Source organism: Meriones unguiculatus, chromosome 1, assembly GCF_030254825.1.
Source record: "Meriones unguiculatus strain TT.TT164.6M chromosome 1, Bangor_MerUng_6.1, whole genome shotgun sequence".
NCBI lineage: Eukaryota > Metazoa > Chordata > Mammalia > Rodentia > Muridae > Meriones > Meriones unguiculatus.
The window spans coordinates 97,937,353-97,954,963 of record NC_083349.1 but is presented as its reverse complement, the minus strand read 5'-3'; the positions used below and the strand labels follow the sequence as shown (position 1 = coordinate 97,954,963).

At 39.2% G+C, this 17,611-nt stretch overlaps 1 protein-coding gene across 20 annotated transcripts in view; it reads right to left on the bottom strand.

Annotated features, from left to right (window-relative positions):
- Positions 1 to 1,268: 1,268 nt before the first annotated feature.
- Positions 1,269 to 17,611, bottom strand: part of Slc8a1 (solute carrier family 8 member A1) — a 368,033-nt gene continuing 351,690 nt past the window's right edge. For all 20 annotated transcript variants that reach the window (XM_060363750.1, XM_060363756.1, XM_021655594.2 and 17 more), the window contains one exon: positions 1,269 to 16,370. In XM_060363750.1, coding sequence (XP_060219733.1) covers positions 15,994 to 16,370 — 377 coding nt within the window. In that variant the 3' untranslated portion in view covers positions 1,269 to 15,993. The remainder of the gene's footprint in view (positions 16,371 to 17,611) is intronic.

Sequence of the window (17,611 nt, the reverse complement as noted above, 5' to 3'; positions counted from 1 at the left end):
CAGCAAACACTCTTAATAATCGAGCTATCTCTTGAATTCCAGGGCTTCAGATTTTGAGAGTGCTTATCACCTGCCTTCTGACTTTGGTAAATATGGAGCCTGCTTATCACTCATGTTCAGAACTTGCCATGAAACCCACTGGGAACACATCTTCCAATAACTTTGGGAATACTGTGGGAGGTTTAGGTTCTCTCTCTCTCCCCTCCCCCTCTTTCTGTGTATATGTACATTCACTTTTAAAAGCAGTGAGCACTTACGCATAAATAAATCCACCACTTAGCAAATATCCTAGTGTGTAACCCTCCTCTTTCCATGGTCATCTGGGCATGTGTAGTTATCTTTCACCAGGCATTGCCCCTGTCTTTTATGAACATCTCTATTGCCCGTAGGGCACCAGTGCAGGATATGAGATCTCATCTTTACGGGTGACATAAGATAATAAGAATTATATTTGAAAACAGATAGTGTATACAATTATCAAAGAGGACTCCTTTAAGTACTTTTTCCCAAGTGCTTACTCAGTCAGGAGCAGACCCCTAAAATTCACTGCTGTGCCTTTCAAAATTGACATCTAGATTTAATTCTTATGTGAGTGCATTTTTGTAGATCAAATATACTACATTTTAAGCTAAAACCATTTTATAGACAATTTTGAACTTTGTTAGATGAGAAATAAAAATAATTAAAGTCCATGGTCTTCACAGCATGGTTTAGGGAGAACTGAAAAACAAAACAAAACAAAAACAAAACCACACAACTCATTAGACGTATACATTGGTGATTTCTCCAGGTACTAAGAACTTTTCCAGTATTTGATAAAGGTTAAAGGAGATACATGATGGATATTTGTTGAATTAATGAATAAGTAAATTTTGGCCATTAACTAAAATGCCCCGGACTCCCAACAATGAATACTTTTGATTCTCCTTTGTTCATGTTACTTAACGGATCCACACAAAAAAAGTACAGAAAGTTGTTAGAATATGAATGACTTATTTACAAACATTTGTATTTCAGGGTTAGGAAACACGGTGAGATAAGGAAAACAGTAAAGACAATGATTTGTACACAGTCAGGCAATGACAGTCTCACAGGGTACATTAGCATGATCAAACAACACATGTAACGTACATGAATGACAGACATTGGTTTTGATATTGACAAACCATCAGTTATACACATAAGAAATATTGCCAATTACAGTTTGGGTTATGAAATAGATAATTTTTTGATAAGACATTTAAAATTACAATATATCTCAGGCAGCATGCAGGAAAAGTCATTTATTATATCTTTGTTAGGACATACTTTGCACCAAGCTTCCAATTTTTTGGTAGTTAGATCAATAATATATAAACCACAGAAATAATAGTACGGTTGAAATCAGCAGTTGTATTTACTGGCTGAAAGAGTTTCCGGTAAAAATAAAAATTTCTGAATCCATTAACAAAATGCACAGTGATCATGAACTTAAAAATTATTTTTTCTCAATTATTCTTTGTTTATTGGTGATAACAGCAGCTGCAAGAAATCTGAATTCTGAGAGCTGGAGTTTACATTAACAGCAGAAACTTATTCTTCTGTGGGCTCACGTGATCACAACAGAGATGTTTACCATTTGAAATCACATGTTATAACAAGGTGCTATACAAAGATCACAAATATTTGGTGTCTCTGTCTTAACAAATATGCTGTGGTTATTTCACAAAGAGACTAGATTAACAGGCAGTGTAAATCACATGAATCTTAAGATTTTTAAAAATACATTTTATACAATAGGCTTCTTATTTCTTAACTAGCATTTCATTTTGATTTTTTTTTTTTTGTCTTTATACTTAAAGTCCTTAGAGAAACTAAGAGCTTCTGGCTCATGCCCAGAAAGTCAATAGGACTGATATTTCCCACAGGAATATGGCTGAGTGTACACTGAATCACAGTCAATAACGCAACATCTAAAATAACAGATTATTTAAAAAATTCAAATCAAGTCTAATTATTTTAAAAGACAGCAGTGTGAACAAAACTGTAGTAATCAAAAATTTATTTACAAAACATTTAAATATATAGTTTAATGGCTAGTTCTTGCTAACTGCACAGATTAAATTGGCATACACAGCATGTTAACCCTCTGTGTGACACTGGTAGACCTCTGAGTCAATGCGTACGCAGTGGGTGGGTGAGAAAACCGGACAATAATTTCTGTCCACTCAACGTTCTTGAAGAGAAATGTTTCAGTGCTTTCTCTATGAGACAAGAGCTGTTATCAGTGTTGGTGTGTTTAAAGTCTCCAAATGCAACTTCGTGTGTCGTAAGAATTTGAGGAAAGGATTGTTAAACGTGCCACTAAATTTTCAAATTCAAATCTGGCTTTCTTCTTCTAACACATCTGTGTATTGCATTGCCTTAAAATATTTCCCTTGTTCATTAGAAACATAAAAAGATTCATTTTCGAAAGAGAGAGAGGATGGAGTGAGCATTTCTTACATCCACATTCATAACACAAGAAGTTAATCTACAGTTTACAGATCATTAAACAGTTTTCTTTGGCAGAAGGCTATAAATAACTTCCTCCACTTCTAACCTTTCAATGAGGCCATTTACTTTCCTGGTCACATCAGGTGTGTGGTCACTATTTCAGGATAATGGTAGAATACCACAGGTATAAAAATATTTAACGAGCACATGTTGACAGTTAAATTCAAATAGTATTGATCCACTGATGCTAGGGAAGGTATTTTATACAACATTTCTAACAGTTTTTCTGATGATCATAATTCTAACACAGTTAGCATTGATGGGCATGTTGACTTTTGTTTCCCCCAAAATTTTACCTCTGAAACACTGAAAAAAAAAATACATTGGAAAGTTTCTTACTCTTAAACATTTTCTTTCCCCACAGAATTACTAGCATAGGTTGCGTACACTTTTGTGTGTGTTGCGCACTGAAAATGGCAATCTTTATAGATTGTATATGGTGGCCTGAGAGATTCAAAACTGAAAGATTCAGTTAAGCTACCATGCATCTCCCTGACAAACCACCACTTTGGGGATTCCAAGTGCAATGAAGCTATTGAAAACAGTCTTAGACGGGAGCAATCTCCAGGATGAGCTGGGGGAGTATGAGGATGGCTTCCAGTCACCTAGGCTAAGATCACCTCTGATTTCCTCTTTCCAACCTCCCGCTCTTTGTCCGTGGAGGTTATCTGTGATGGATCCCTTACGCGCTGTGTACAGCTTCTGCACACGCTGTGTCAGCAATGGTTATTATGGCTTTTGGGGAAGAGAGTTGTGTTGTACCACTGTCCTGTGACTAACACTGGGGATGGTACTGACAGGCAGATCTGCTTATGGTTTTAAAACAATCATTCGCTACCTTCTCATGTCCTGGTCTCTTTGATAAGCTATATAATAAGGGTCTTTTATTATGGAACCATTTACCTGCTCTTTTGCAATTCAAATCTAGGCTTATTTCAAGACTTCAGGACTGGAGCAAGTAACACCATGCATGGTGGACTGCGGAGCGCTGCAACTTCACCTTGGGGTTTCTACCAGGGAGGGTCCCAAGGAGACGAGCCAAAGGTCCAAAAGGTATCTGGGTCTTAGTGCAGGATGTTAGTCAACTGCATGGAATCTCACCTAGGCCGGTCTGCTGCAAATATTATGCCCTGCCTGCTGTGCTGATGTGACTTCTCAGAGAGGCTTTGATTTTGAGTAAAATAACATGAACTTGGGGATGTAGTGTGACTGAGACCACGTGGGCTGCGCTTGAGCTGGTGCTGGAAGTGGGCAGGTGTTTGACAGGGCTAGGATAACAGGGAAGGCAGCGATGGGACAGCAACCCCAGTGCAGCAAATGGACAATGAGTCCTCAAGCTTTGACCAGCAACAGCAGAGGCATACAGATTCTTGAACTAAAGAGAATAAATTGTAATAAATTTAAAAATAAAAAAAGAAACCAAAAAAGACAAAAAGAAAAAGAAAATCCAAAGTATCATAAAAAAAGAAATATATCTTTTTATATATTATCTGCCTTCCAGATGTTAACTTATATGTTTTTATGTATAGAGATTAAATATCTGTACATGTTTTTTTTTTAAAAAAAAGGAAGGACAAATGCACATGGATGTTTTAAGAAGTCAGAAGTCGGGTTAGATTTCAGAGGACTGACAGACACAAGACTACAGATACTCACATAATGCACTATTTTAGCCTGTCTTTCAAGGCATTCTTATTTCTTAATTTCTTAAGTGACTTGAGTATTCAACACTCCTGCTTTATCCCAATGCCAGCAAGAGGGCCTTGAAAGTTGATCCCTGGGGACCTAAAGTGACGCCTTCGCCATCTGCTGTGTCCAAGCTTTGTAAGCCCCGTGCTTTATTTTGAACCAGCTTCCCAAGCTCTAACGATTGGTCATTGTATCTCTGAACTCCCACTCCTTAAACCAGAAGACGTTCATTTAGCAGAACTCAGGACTATTACAGCAAAGTCTGCCATTAAGCCTAATGGCAGCTGGAGTTAGTTACCCAACTGTGGGAAAAGTTTCCCAGGTTGTTTTTGGACTCTGGGATGGATGGCCAGGTAAAATAATATGAACAGCTATATTTGAAAAGATATAGAAAGACTCAAGAAAGAGAGGCTTCATGAAGTCCTGTTCCAAACAAACAAACAAAACCCCAAATAATAACAACAATCAGTTATGGGGTTAGGTTTCATTCAAACTGAATTCTAAATCTGAATAATGGACTTTTAAACCCACATGTCTGAGCCTATTGTGCTGAGAGGTAGGCTGCCATTTAATCCTCTCAGCTTTGTTCTGGGGGAAGCAGTTAAAAGGGTGTGTGTGTGTGTGTGTGTGTGTGTGTGTGTGTGTGTGTGACATGGATCATCCTTAGCTACACAGAACACTGTGGATCGATGGTTCGGAGCTGTAGCATGCAATAGAATCATCCAAAGGGCTTGTGAAAACCCACCTACTCTTGGCATTTCTGATTTACAGAGGGCTGGGAGGTCTTAGGTAGGAGCAGATGATTTGCATAGCTCACAGGTTTTCTAGTCATTGCTCATGCTTCTTGGCTACAGACCAGACTTTTAAGGATCACTGTCATTGCTTATTCTAAAATGCACCATATAGTTACTCTGTCACCTCATTGCATTCCTGCAGCAAAGCTTTTCCATATGAGATGAGAAGATCGATAGTGAATTTTCTCCCCAGAAACTCATCAAGTAGGAAGAGCTAGATCCTACTGGTGTTAGATTGATTATAGAAATTTTTAATTATAAATTTTAGGTTTAGACAGTTATGCATACGTCAGCATATACAATAAACATGTCCATGAAATATAATTCTAAATCATGTTCTGTGCTTTGGCCTTCCTATGTAATTTTCTGTTATTAAGTGTGGCACCCTGAAACTTCATTTGTAGAACATTCTATACTCTCTCTTCATAGAATATTATTTTAGTAACAGCATTGCAATTCTCTTCTGCCACGTACGTGACAGTCACCTTATCACCTTAGGGTAATTAATGCCGTGACTAAATTTGTTCACAGTTTCTTGCCTGAGCACAAACAAATGAGTTGTTGATGTTTTCTTGGTAAAATTTGCATGAAAGTTTGTTAATCCCAAGAGCTCCTGGGAAAGACCGAACAGAGAACGTTTAGAGAGACATTTGCGGCAGTCAGGTAGGTGAGAGTGAAGGTGCACAAGTTGTCAGCACACATAATTAGAGACTGCAATTTGCTTGGCTGGAAAACCTGGGTCAGTTTAAGAGGTGGGGCTGTGGCAGGGAGCTGAGGAAGACTGACAGGAATTTGCGTGAATGAGCTGTTGCCAGCAAGGAGAGAAGGCTGAGTTTGCTGGGGAAAGGGAGTTCTCTTCTTTAAGCAAAGACCTGTCTTTGATTGACAATACAACTAGGATTGCCTAAGGAAAGTCATCAGCAGAAAATGCCTACGGTGCATTTTTTTTTTTTAAAGACAAAACCCTATTTTTTTCCAATGTACTATTTCCTAATCAAATCTGAAATAGAGGTCAGACTTGACACAAGGGAACCACTGCAATTTAAAAATATAATGCATGTACTCTGAAGCTCTGGATGGAAACCTACAATGAGAAAAGGAAGAGAATTTTTATCCCCAAGCAGCCGTGACAGAAATTATTCCAGTTGTAACAAAAATATTATCTATTTAAATTTCCTCTCTCTACACTGAAGCTCCCAAAGCTTCTTCATCTGTTGCAACATGTCAGTAATGTTTGGTTACCCTTCCCCGTCACAACTCTGGTTTTGTGGCTCAGGACTAACAGCCCTGGAATGCACTACTCCCACTATGTTGAAATAGTTCTGTCATTTCTTAAGGCATTCCAATGGTGATTCCTTCTAGAGAAAGTTTACATTCATTCCACAGGAATAGTCTTTGTTTACATAAGCAGAGCTCTGTTATTTTTTTTTCCTTCCTTTCCTTGTGAAAATGTCTACATCCTTTTTCTGTGTTTATGGGCAATTTCAGATCACTGAGAAAGCATTTGGGCTGTGGCAGTCCTGGTAATTGCTAAGGGTATGATTTAGGAAGTCTTTTGTGACATCTTGTGGGATATTCATTTCTCCTTAACAAAGAGGCTTTCAAAGACAGTTGAATCTGTAGCAAATGGTATCCTTTTATTCATTTTCCTTTAGAATACTTGTACCTTTAAATAAACTTTTTTGGGGGGGAGGGGACTGGCTACTGTACAGCTTGCTTTTAATTCATATAGTTTAGTACAGAATAGTGCTGACAATCTCTTTCTCCTATCTGTTGGTAAGCATGAAAATCAAAAGTGGAATTAAAAACTAAAATGAACTTAAAATGTCTTCCTTAGAAGAAAATGGATGTGGCCTTAAGATCAGAGTCGAAAGTTATCTCAACCTTTTGGACCCTTCTTCAAGCGGGAGAACTGTCTCATTCCCTCAGGGAAAAGAGCTGCATTCCCAGCAGTGTACAAGTAACTATGTTGCAATATATATTTAGTTTGTCCCAGATGCTTTGGGCTTGATTGGTTTGACACTTGTTCTGACAATCAAATGTGATGAGGACTAACTAGTTGGCAAGCTAATGCATCTTCGCTCACACCTGTAAACAGAAGAAATAGGAAGCTACCCCTCACAGGGACTTGAGGTGTTCCAGAAAAAAATGTCATGAAGGTTAACTTCCCTGATGTAGTGATGAGAAGAGATCTGCAGATTCACAACGTTCTGAAATCAATAGATCTACCTTTCCAAAAGAGAAAACCTTTTGTTTTCTCTGATGACAACTGGACATTGAAGAGACATTGTGTTACTTCGAGAGGGAAGCTATGGTTCCCTCTTCTAGATGCTGTCAGCAGATGAGGGCTGAGATTTCAGCTCAGAGAAGAACCAGATGCCGCCAAGTCAAGAGCATTCAGTGTTGGTAGTTAGTAGTAGTTAGTAGTCAGTAGAAAGAACTTCAGTAATGATGAGGCAAGTGATGCCAATAACAAGCGATCCACAACTTGAATTGCTAACTAACAGGTGTCTGCTTCACATAGCGATTGCCCATGGAAGTGTGCTAGCTGAGTCTGAGTCCATTCATTTTGACGGTGAAACACAGAATGTAAAATTAAGAAAGTCATTAGTTCTATTTTTATTAAAGGGAAGTCCTTTGATCAGTTTCAGAATGACCCCCATTAGTCTCACATTCTTATATATCCTCAGACCAAAATGAAAGGTTAATTTAATTAGACGACTGTAATTGGAATCCGAGTAAATCCAGGAACAGAGTTAATTTTCTTAAATCATCATTACCTTGTGATAATTAACAGAACATTTTAGCAAAATAAATGCCCGAAGCTTATGAAATTGTGTCAAAACCATAACCTCTGATTGTGAAACTGCTACACTGAATTATTAATTTTCAAAGTTTGAACTGAATAGAAAGTCAGTGAGTGATTCTGGATGAAGGCCTTATTAAACGGGTTCGTTTTATGCCTCTTTGGTTTAACTTATTTCTGATCCTTTGTCATCTTGTGATGTTGATTAGTGGAAGCTCTGAAGAAGTGTGAAGGAATCCTAAGTAGTATTAAAGTAATCCTTGTCTTCATTTTAATAACAGAAGAGAAGACTACTAGTGTTGGAGTGTTGAAGTACCTATAAGACACTCATGGCATCAGGAACCCTACTCTCAGAGTTCTGGACAGAAACATCAAAGGAAAACTTTTTTTTTTTTTGAGAACCTAATGATAAGAGTTGGAAGTGAATTCCAAAGGCTCTGCACCTGTTTCAACTACATCCCTTGATCTGAGAGGACCCCTTGGAGAAGTCTCATGGGCAACTGGTTAGCTAGGCTAGTTTGCTCGTTAGTTGGATTTTAGAAAGGAAATGCCGGACAGAAGACAATCAACACATATGAAAGATGCAGGCTGGCTCTGTTTGAGTGTCTAACCTTAACCAGAGCTAGTGAAAGATACACAGGCTGGGTGGCAGGTGATGAAATATCAGTGGACAGATTGGGTGAGACCCCCTCCTTCCTTCCTCCCAACATGCCAAAATACATTTCTAGAAAATGTTAACTGGTACATGGTTGCCTGCCTCCTTAGTACCATCTCTCAAGGGAAAACAGAAAAATTTCATTCTGAAGTTGACCTTGACCAAAATATTTTTTTTTCTAAGAACTGTTTTCAACAGTTTCACTCTCAAAGGCAGAAAGAACCAAATTAACCCTAAAGATGCCCTATTTGAAATGCTTGTGAAATAAAAGAACAAAAATGAATTTCTTTCAATAAGATTTTTTGCATCTGTTTTGGGAAGGATACCTGTTATTCCAAGCAGTTATTAAACAACTTGGACTGTGCATCTTTACAGGGATAATAAGACTCCTTCTTGGTACTTTGTTCCATTTATGAACGACATAGGATGTGGAAGAAGTTAGGTTGACATGAACTTTTGGGCAAGATGCATAATGCAGATTAGGTTATTCAACATGTAATACTTTGCTTTTACATGTTGAATCTTTGCTTTCAATGCACATATTTCTGTGGTATAGGAGAAATTGGGTAGAGGAGAGCCGGTGTTAGAACAATGGCCAATTCCAAGTAAAAAGACTCTTGCAACTAGTAATACCAATCTTCTAGGGTTGTTATTGAACTGGGTAGAATGTGAACCTTTGACAGAAAAAAAAAAGACTAAAACCAACATTCACATAGTTATACACTTTAAGGCTGGTTCATGGAAAACATTTAACCATTGGGGGATCTCTCTGGACTTCGTGGTTATAGGGGCTAGACTCAAGTCCAATATCCCATCCCATGAATTGATCTAACATTATAATTAGTCCTGAAGTGTTAGTAACAATATGAAAATGGAGTTACCTTTTAAAATATGAAAGTATTAAGTTACCAAGTTAAGTAATTTATAAGCATTATACATTTAAAATTGGAAAAAAAAACTATTGAAAAATATTTTTATGAGGCATCTGCACAGCTCTAATGTATTCCATAAAATAATTCAATGGCATGGACTGTATGCCAAAAACATACTTTTCTTTGGTTGTCCAAGCCAAAAACTATATATGCCCTGCTTTGATTTTCATGTCAAACCCAAGAATGAGTTTAAAATATACAGTTGTCTCAGGAAAATGGGGCTCTTTTTCTTGCTTCAAGGTAATGACTTTCAAGTACCTTAAATAGGGGCAATGCATGATGAAATCCTACTTAACACATTTTCTTTGTGCCAAACTATTTCATTTAAAAAATGTAATCTTGTCAACAGTGTAGATAATTCTCACCCACATCGTTATCATAGCCACAGAACTTGATTCTCTGAGCATTATTACAATTCAGTGTAAAAAGCTCCCAAGAATTTTTATTTTGAAAATTTTCAAGTCTGTGTTTTCTAAAATGAATTTAGAAAAGTAAGGAAAGATTCACAAAGAATACAAGTTTTCACAAAAGCAACTGTTAAGATCATGGTTTTTATCATGGATATTTATACTACCTAGTTTATTTCTTAGGTGAAATATTTTGTGAAGCAGTTACATATCTGGTTTAATTTAATACAAAAGAATAGTTCTCTCACTTGGAAAAGAAAACTCAAGATTATGATCTTAATAATAGAAGGTGGAGCACTACAAATAAAGAGCCACGCTTTTAGAAAGGGTCGCCTTCTTGCTGAATTGATCTCCTCTATTATATGTCTGCAAGGGAGTCTAAGAAATAGTACTGTAAATTATAAGCTCACTGGCAAAGCATTCCAGTAGAGAGGGCTGTATAAGCATTTTAATAAATCAGTTTCCCCTCTTCCAGTACATTTTAAAATTTGGCCTACTATACCTGTCTTTGCAGCACACAAATTATTAAGGTTGGGCTTTGTGAAATAACTGTCAAACTGATGCAGCAACCCTGATATCTTCTATTTCTTTCTTGGTATATTTGGTCATTAATGTGACTTTTCCCACCTGTTGCATACCTGAAACACAGTAACCAGTGAAGTACTTGACCTACTCATAATTCTTAGAATCATATGCACTATTCTTTGTGTATATATGACAGCTTTAGAGAAACTCTCATGGGGTTTGGGGACATGTGTTGTTGTTCGTTTCCACTCCATACCTATGCACAGTGATAGAATAGGCTGTGGAATGCACCCTGGGGCACATATGACCCCAAGGGACATAAAACCAATAACTTAGCATGTAACTCTAGTGTACCACATACCCCACGTACTTGCAGAGATAACACACTGTTCTGAAGTCTGTCGTCTTTGTGAAAAGTCATTATATTTGATTTTTCTGCAACAAATTTGTTCCCAGAAGAAAAATTCCCAAACAACTGCTTGGAGCATGAGCTTTCTCCAGTTGCTGAATACCAGGTAATACCAGGCAGGTCACATTGTCTGTTGACTGGACCAAGAGTGACTGATAAAAGAATGGCAAGGTTGGGCAACAGGGAAAGGAAAGGTGACACCATGAAGTCATGGTCTTTCCTAACAGTAAGCGCATTCAAAATAAGTAATGATTTATAAATCCATCTACTTAACTGCCCCTTGAGGCAATGAAACCAGAGGACCATTGACAAAACTGAAATATTGGAGATTTTCTGAGTGCATCTTTTTGGACATCTTGGCAGGCTGAGGTAAAGTGACAGGAAGCTGGATACTTACCATTTCCTGTGGAATGGAAAGTGAAAGCACTCTTTTAGGAATTCTACCTCATACTGGTTGGCCCTTCTGCAGGAAGGTCATTCTCTGTGCTTGGAGATTACTATCCATGGCCTGGTTAAGTATTAAAAATGAAACACCTAATTATTTCAGCTGTGTTCTTTTTCCATGGTATCCCTGGGTTGAGGTACCATCAGCAGCATTCAACCTCAACCTTTGAAACTTGCTGGGGTGTGTGAAATCAATGGCTATGGCAATAATGGCATTTGAAAAGAATAGCAAAATTCCCAATCCATTACAATAAAAATCTTTCAGAAGACATGAGCACAAGTCAATGATTCTATTCACAAGAACACACCCTCCCAGTAAGGTAAATGTGATCTTGCATGTCTGCTCTGTTTGCAGACCACTTATTTACCGCCCGATAGCCAGGTGTATCATTTCCTAGTTTTGTCAGTGCCTTGACAAATGAAAGGATGCCTTGCCCAAGAGATGTGATTGTTATAAGGAATGCTGGGTGCCATGTATAAACGAGAATGAACTGTACATTGTCAACGGTGAAATGGCCAAATGTCTCTAAAGTCATGAAAGTACAACCAGGACTTGCTCTTTGTATAGCTGCCAAAGATAGAAGAGGAAAATCAAAATGGAGAGAGATTCTACATTTTCAACTCAGAAGAACCAAAAGAAGTCTTAATGAAGCTGGTCTGCTTTAGGGGCTTCATCATGTCCCAGAGAGCATTCTCTAATTTCTTCCACAAAGATGTGAGAGCAAACTAGATCCTCTCAGTTTCCTTTTATAGATTGAGACCAGGAACGTGAGAGCATAAAGTTTCTAATGGAGGAAGTCTGGTGTGGAAATGGCTGTGGGAACAATTCATTTCTCTTTCTGGAGAGGGAATGAGTGCTCATCAGATGTGAGCCCATCTCTGTCTTCAGGCTTGTTTCAAACAGCATATTTGTATGATAATCTTATGTTAGAAAAGCAGCCACAACAAAACTTTCATGTGCTTATGCTATAGAAAGCAAGGCTCTTGGAAATCTTCAAGGATGGAAGGATGGAAATAGAATCTGTGAACAAATTAATGTTTGCTCCTAAGTGCTCGAGAGTCAAACAGCTGGAAAATTCTGCTGAAGCCTATTAAATGGTCAAGGATCCTCACTACAGTACCTGCTTTGCTCTTTATTAAAGAAGTAAACACTGGCTGCCCAATTTTGTATGGAATTAAAGATCAATGTTCAGGAGACAGCAGTTCTGTAATTCAAGAAGAACGTTTAAACTGTACTTTATTATTTCCTTCACCCTTGAAATTGTGCCACACATGCTCACTTGGTGCTGTGATGAAAGGTTCTGTGGGAAACTTTAAGATGATGAGATGAACAGTGGGTCATTTGCATGTGCCTTTTGTTCAGATTTAGTGCATTGTGCTATGTGCTAAAAATTGTGTGACAAGTGATAGTTTATGAGTTCATGTTGTTGGATGCAGAAAGCAAGAAGAGAGAGTTAAATGAAAAGGTGAGGAAGTGGTGAAAACAGGGCACATCCAATGCGTATCACAGCCTCACAGGATAAACAAACATTCCAATCCTGCGTGCTGCTCTTGGGGCATTTAAACATTGCTTGACCAAAGGGCAGGCATTTGCAGCAGCTTGAATTTTGGTTATCTCCTTTTCCATGGAGGAGGGTACTGATTGTGCAAGGATACCCTTCTGGTCTTTATTTCTCAGAGCATGAAGACAAACAACCAAAAATAAAATAGATGACAATGAGGAGAGGAGACATTCCACAGTACAGAATATGCTGTGCCACTGGTGATGAAATCACAAACAATTAGAAACTTTATTTTTTTTTCTGTGTCAATAATGTGTACCAATTCTAAGGACCAGCACTGTGAGTGCCTGTCCTTCTAAAGCCGTGCACAATACACACAAAATAAAATAGTCAAACAAATAAACTGAAATCATTTTACACATAATAATTAACAACCCTGAACAGCCAGGATCATATTTTCCTTACAGCATGAAGACTGAAAAGGCAAACAAACCAAAACGCTTGAACTTGAAACTGACCAACAGCAAGAATTTTTTGGGAAGTTCTCTGTGAACATTCACTACGGAATTATTGACATTCCAAAGATGTCTTTTAAAAAAAGACCAAAAACCAAAAACCGAAACGAAACAAAAAAAACAGTGCAAAATCTTTCTAAGGTTTTAACCACGTATATCCTTTGACTATATTTACTTGGTATTTCTAAGCTAGCTTTTCACTTTTAAAATCTAAAATAAAGGTTAAAAAAATTAAAACAGGATAGGTAAGAGTGTTCCACTGAGCAGTTACCAGTGTCACCACTGTCAGTGGTCTGTGGCATGCTGTCATGGAAAAGTACCATTGCCACATAGATAAAAACAGGTTAATTGGGTCTTCTCAGTGTTTTCGGTCACCACCATGATTGCCCTGCTTGGTCTAAATTAGGAAGATGAACATACCTGCAAGTTGGCCAAGGCTATAAAGAGTACTTTTCCAAAGCTAAACATTACATTCCTTTACGAAAAAAAAATGAGCATTTGGTCAACCGCTTTTGTTGTGCAATTTTAATGTGATTGTGTTAAAAGTCATAATTATTTTTCTCTTGCAAGATACAACTGTCTCAGTATGGTTGTGCCAATTCTTACTCTTTGAATAGGAATCCCATTCACTACGTAAACCCTGGGAGCAGGAATCTGGGCTGCCTTGGTCACTGTTCAGCTCCCAGGTTGTAGTATATTACCTGGCCTTTTGAATGGGCAACAAGTATCTAACTATTCATTCAGTCACTAAATGTTTATTAAACAATGAACAGCTATGATCACTGAGTGAGAGAAGAGAAAAGACGTCTCAGCAACATTTATTTCTTAACTATCTTTGAGTCAATGTAGAGGGCCAGAGAATTCTCAGAGAAGCCTCTGAGAGGTGGGCAAAGCCATTCCATTTCCCATCATTAGTAGAATCACTACTTTTGGAATGTTGGGTTTATCTTTGCTCTTTGGTATTTTTGAATAGAAAGAGCCGTTCCTTTTGAAGGGTTAAAAACTCCCCAGTGTAATCTTCCTGGGAGGCCCCAGTCCTTTTGAGTCATTTCCTCTCAGTCATACACAGTGGACATCTGAGTTCCCACTGGTCGCTCTGGCTTCTTTTCCACTCAGGAGTTGCTAATGAATTCAGGGAGTCTGGACTGAAAGGTGAATGAAACAGGGCTCAAAACAGCCTCCTACATAAAAAAATAAAGTGAACGAGCACTATCTATCGTCTGTGCCAGACAGAGAAGATGTGCAATAAATACTTTTGGGGAGGGGCGGCATGGAAACGGTGGCTCCAAAAGTCCAGGCACATCCAAAGTATCCACCTTTCTCCCCAGCCTTTCTCTTCGGCCTACCTGAATTAATGGGTGATTCTCAGAGGCCTCTGATATGCTCGACATGGCTAAAGTTCCATGGGTATTTTTCTGGTTTGCCTGCCATCCTCTCAATAACTTTACTCTCTCCTCACATGACAGTTATTGCTTCTTAGAAGTGGGCGTGCAGATTCGTGAACAATAAGCCATTTTCTTCTTTTATCCCTGTTAATATTCAAACTCAGTAACAACTCAAAAGTAACAACTCAGGTGAAAAGAAAATTCACTTATGTCTTCAATGTCCAATCAACATCGCTGAATGGGAGAACAGTATTTGCTCTACTCTACTATATACAGATACGCTTTGTTTTAATTGTTTTTCATCCATGCACTGTGTAATGGGGATCACGACAACATTCCCAAACAGGCACATGAAGGAGGGCAAATGTTCAGTCATGACTGTAACAGGGTTGTGCGGGCCATGGATGCCACTGAAAATAAAACTGATGGAAAAATCCCAGGCACAGCAACGTGGGACCTGGACACATATGGTGACTGAAATGATAGGCTGTTTGGATGGGGTTAATCTTCCTGCTTGCAAGGGGTTGAGTGGTGGACAGGGGGAGGTCCGAGAATGGGGTACCTAGGAAATTATCTTGGCTGGAAGGAATAGGGTCTTGCTAATCACAGTTCGGAGCTAAAGAGATAAGGGATGAAGAGTTCTGCGCATTCCTGGGAATCTAGGCACATTAACCCTGTACCTGTTGAACAAGAGGGCCAGGTACCATATCCTTAGACTAATCAAGAACCATTGCCTTTCTGGCTCCATTTCAGGTCCCATGCTTCTTCCTGAAGGCAGTTCACCACTGTTCACATTCTGGAGATAAGCATAACATTTGGTAATGTAGTGGAGACAGCTTCTTTCTTCCTCCGTGCCCAGATCCTTCCTTAATCCAAAGTAATGTTTAAAGTGTTTGGAGGAAGTGAGGAGAGGATCTTGATGATTTTAATATTGACCCTAAATCCATTCACCTTTGGGTGGATCACTGCTTCCCATAAAGAGAAGTAGGCCCTCCAAACTGAATAAAGCAAAACCAAACCGAACCAAACCCCAAAAGACAACCATCAGCCGCCTCCCCACCCCCCAACTGGAAACAGAACAAAACAAAACAAAACAAGAAAACAAATAAAAGCCTTAACCGTTTATGAACTTGGAGAGAGGATAGCCCGTACAGGCTGAGCTGCAAAGACGGCCCTGCCTCCACGCCTTGCTCACCACGATGATGCCCCGGGAATGGGAGGTGATAGTTTCTGACTTCCGGCCTAGTACAGAGTATGTTCTTGAAGCTGGATTCCATCAGCAGGTTAAGTGAACATGACAAATGTCAGTTTCCTCTGTTCGTTATACATAATTTTTATGTATATATATATGTATATATATATATATATATAAATTTACTATATCTGATTGTTCCTTTAGAAGCCTTTTATGTGGCAGTAGGCCTCCAGGGAGGAGAAGAAAATGTACAAGAGCCACAGGAGCACAAACAGGCAGGATGTGAGGAGCTTGGCAGTCCGGGGCCCACCCAGCTCACCTCCTATTTCTGGCCTCCGCCGGTACAGCAGCACCCCCACGTTGATGAAAGCAAAAATGGTGAAGAGAGTGACAGAGAAAGCTAGCGTGCCAGGGGACACTTTGAACTGTTCCCCATTGGCCGCATGGTAGATGGCAGCAATGGACCAGGCCAGGCCAATTCCCAGGAAGACATTCACTGCATTGCTTCCAGTGACGTTGCCTATGGATGCGTCTGCATACTGGTCCTGGGTGGCTGCTACTTTGCTGGCAAATGTGTCTGCAGAGAAAGAAAACAAAAAAGGCCATGACGATGAGTTCGCCTTGTAGGAATGCCCACAGGGTACCAGGAGCTTCCACTGTGTAGTCTAGACTCACTCCCACAGCAGACTTTTCTCTCTCTTTGAGTCAGTCTTATGGCCAAAGGAACAAAACATAGATACCAGGAGTTAAGGGTTTGGTGTTGCCTGTACTACTGACAGAGAAAGTCATGTAAGTCGAGTTCATTATCCACAGATACCATAGTTCTTTGTTTGCTGGGCTTGCATGGCAGCTTTTTTCAGAAGTATTTACAACCCAAGTTATCAAAATCCATTGGGGTCCTTGATTGACTATTGCTCCATCAAGCTGTTCTTGGTCATAATCCCCGGGGCCCAGAAATCTATTTTTACAGAACCCCAAAAGATTTCTAGGTCACTATGTGTTGAAATGGTTGCTGTGGGTATTACTAAACTGCTGAATCAGCAGCTATCGCTTACAGCCGAGAGAGCTAAGACGTCAGGAGAAAGTTCCAAAGACCACGGAGCAAGTCAATACTGCAATTGAAAAGAATCAGACAGTAATCATAGCTGACATTTGCCTGGAGACTTGAGAATAGGAAGGTCGGCTCACGCGTATGACAGTATTGATTGTGATAATAATAGGAGATGATGAAATGAGGTCCAGGGACGAGAAGCAACAGGTGCCATGCTACAAAGCGAAGAGGAAAGGAAGGTGGATCTGGGGCATCTGGCTTCTGCCTTCAAGACTTACACTTGTTCACTGTACCATCTTACCCAACACCATGCCACAGATACCAGGAAGCACCTCAAAGCATTCTGTTTGCTAACAGTCTTCACTGTGTTTCCCCCCCTCCCCAAGAATAGGAATATCACAGCATCCTCAAGGGCAAGTTTTTGAACAGCAATAGCTTATACTTCTCCATGAGTAGAACACAGAGATTTCTGATCCTCTTTTACAATGAATTTTGTGACCCTGGGCCTCAGTTCTTCATCTGTGGAATGGGGGTACTGATATCCACTTAGGTTTGCTATTTATATGGTAGAATAGACTATGGGAAAAAAGCTGTTTACACTCTTTGGTCAGGGCAGGTAGCCTTTTGTTGTTGAGATAATAAAAACAGAGCAGTCTAGATTGGTTTACAAGTTGGGATCAGTTACACTATGGCTCCACTTGTTAATCATGAAGAATCTCAATTTCTGGCCTGTGTGATGCCTAGTTCCTGACATTAAGGTTCTTTCA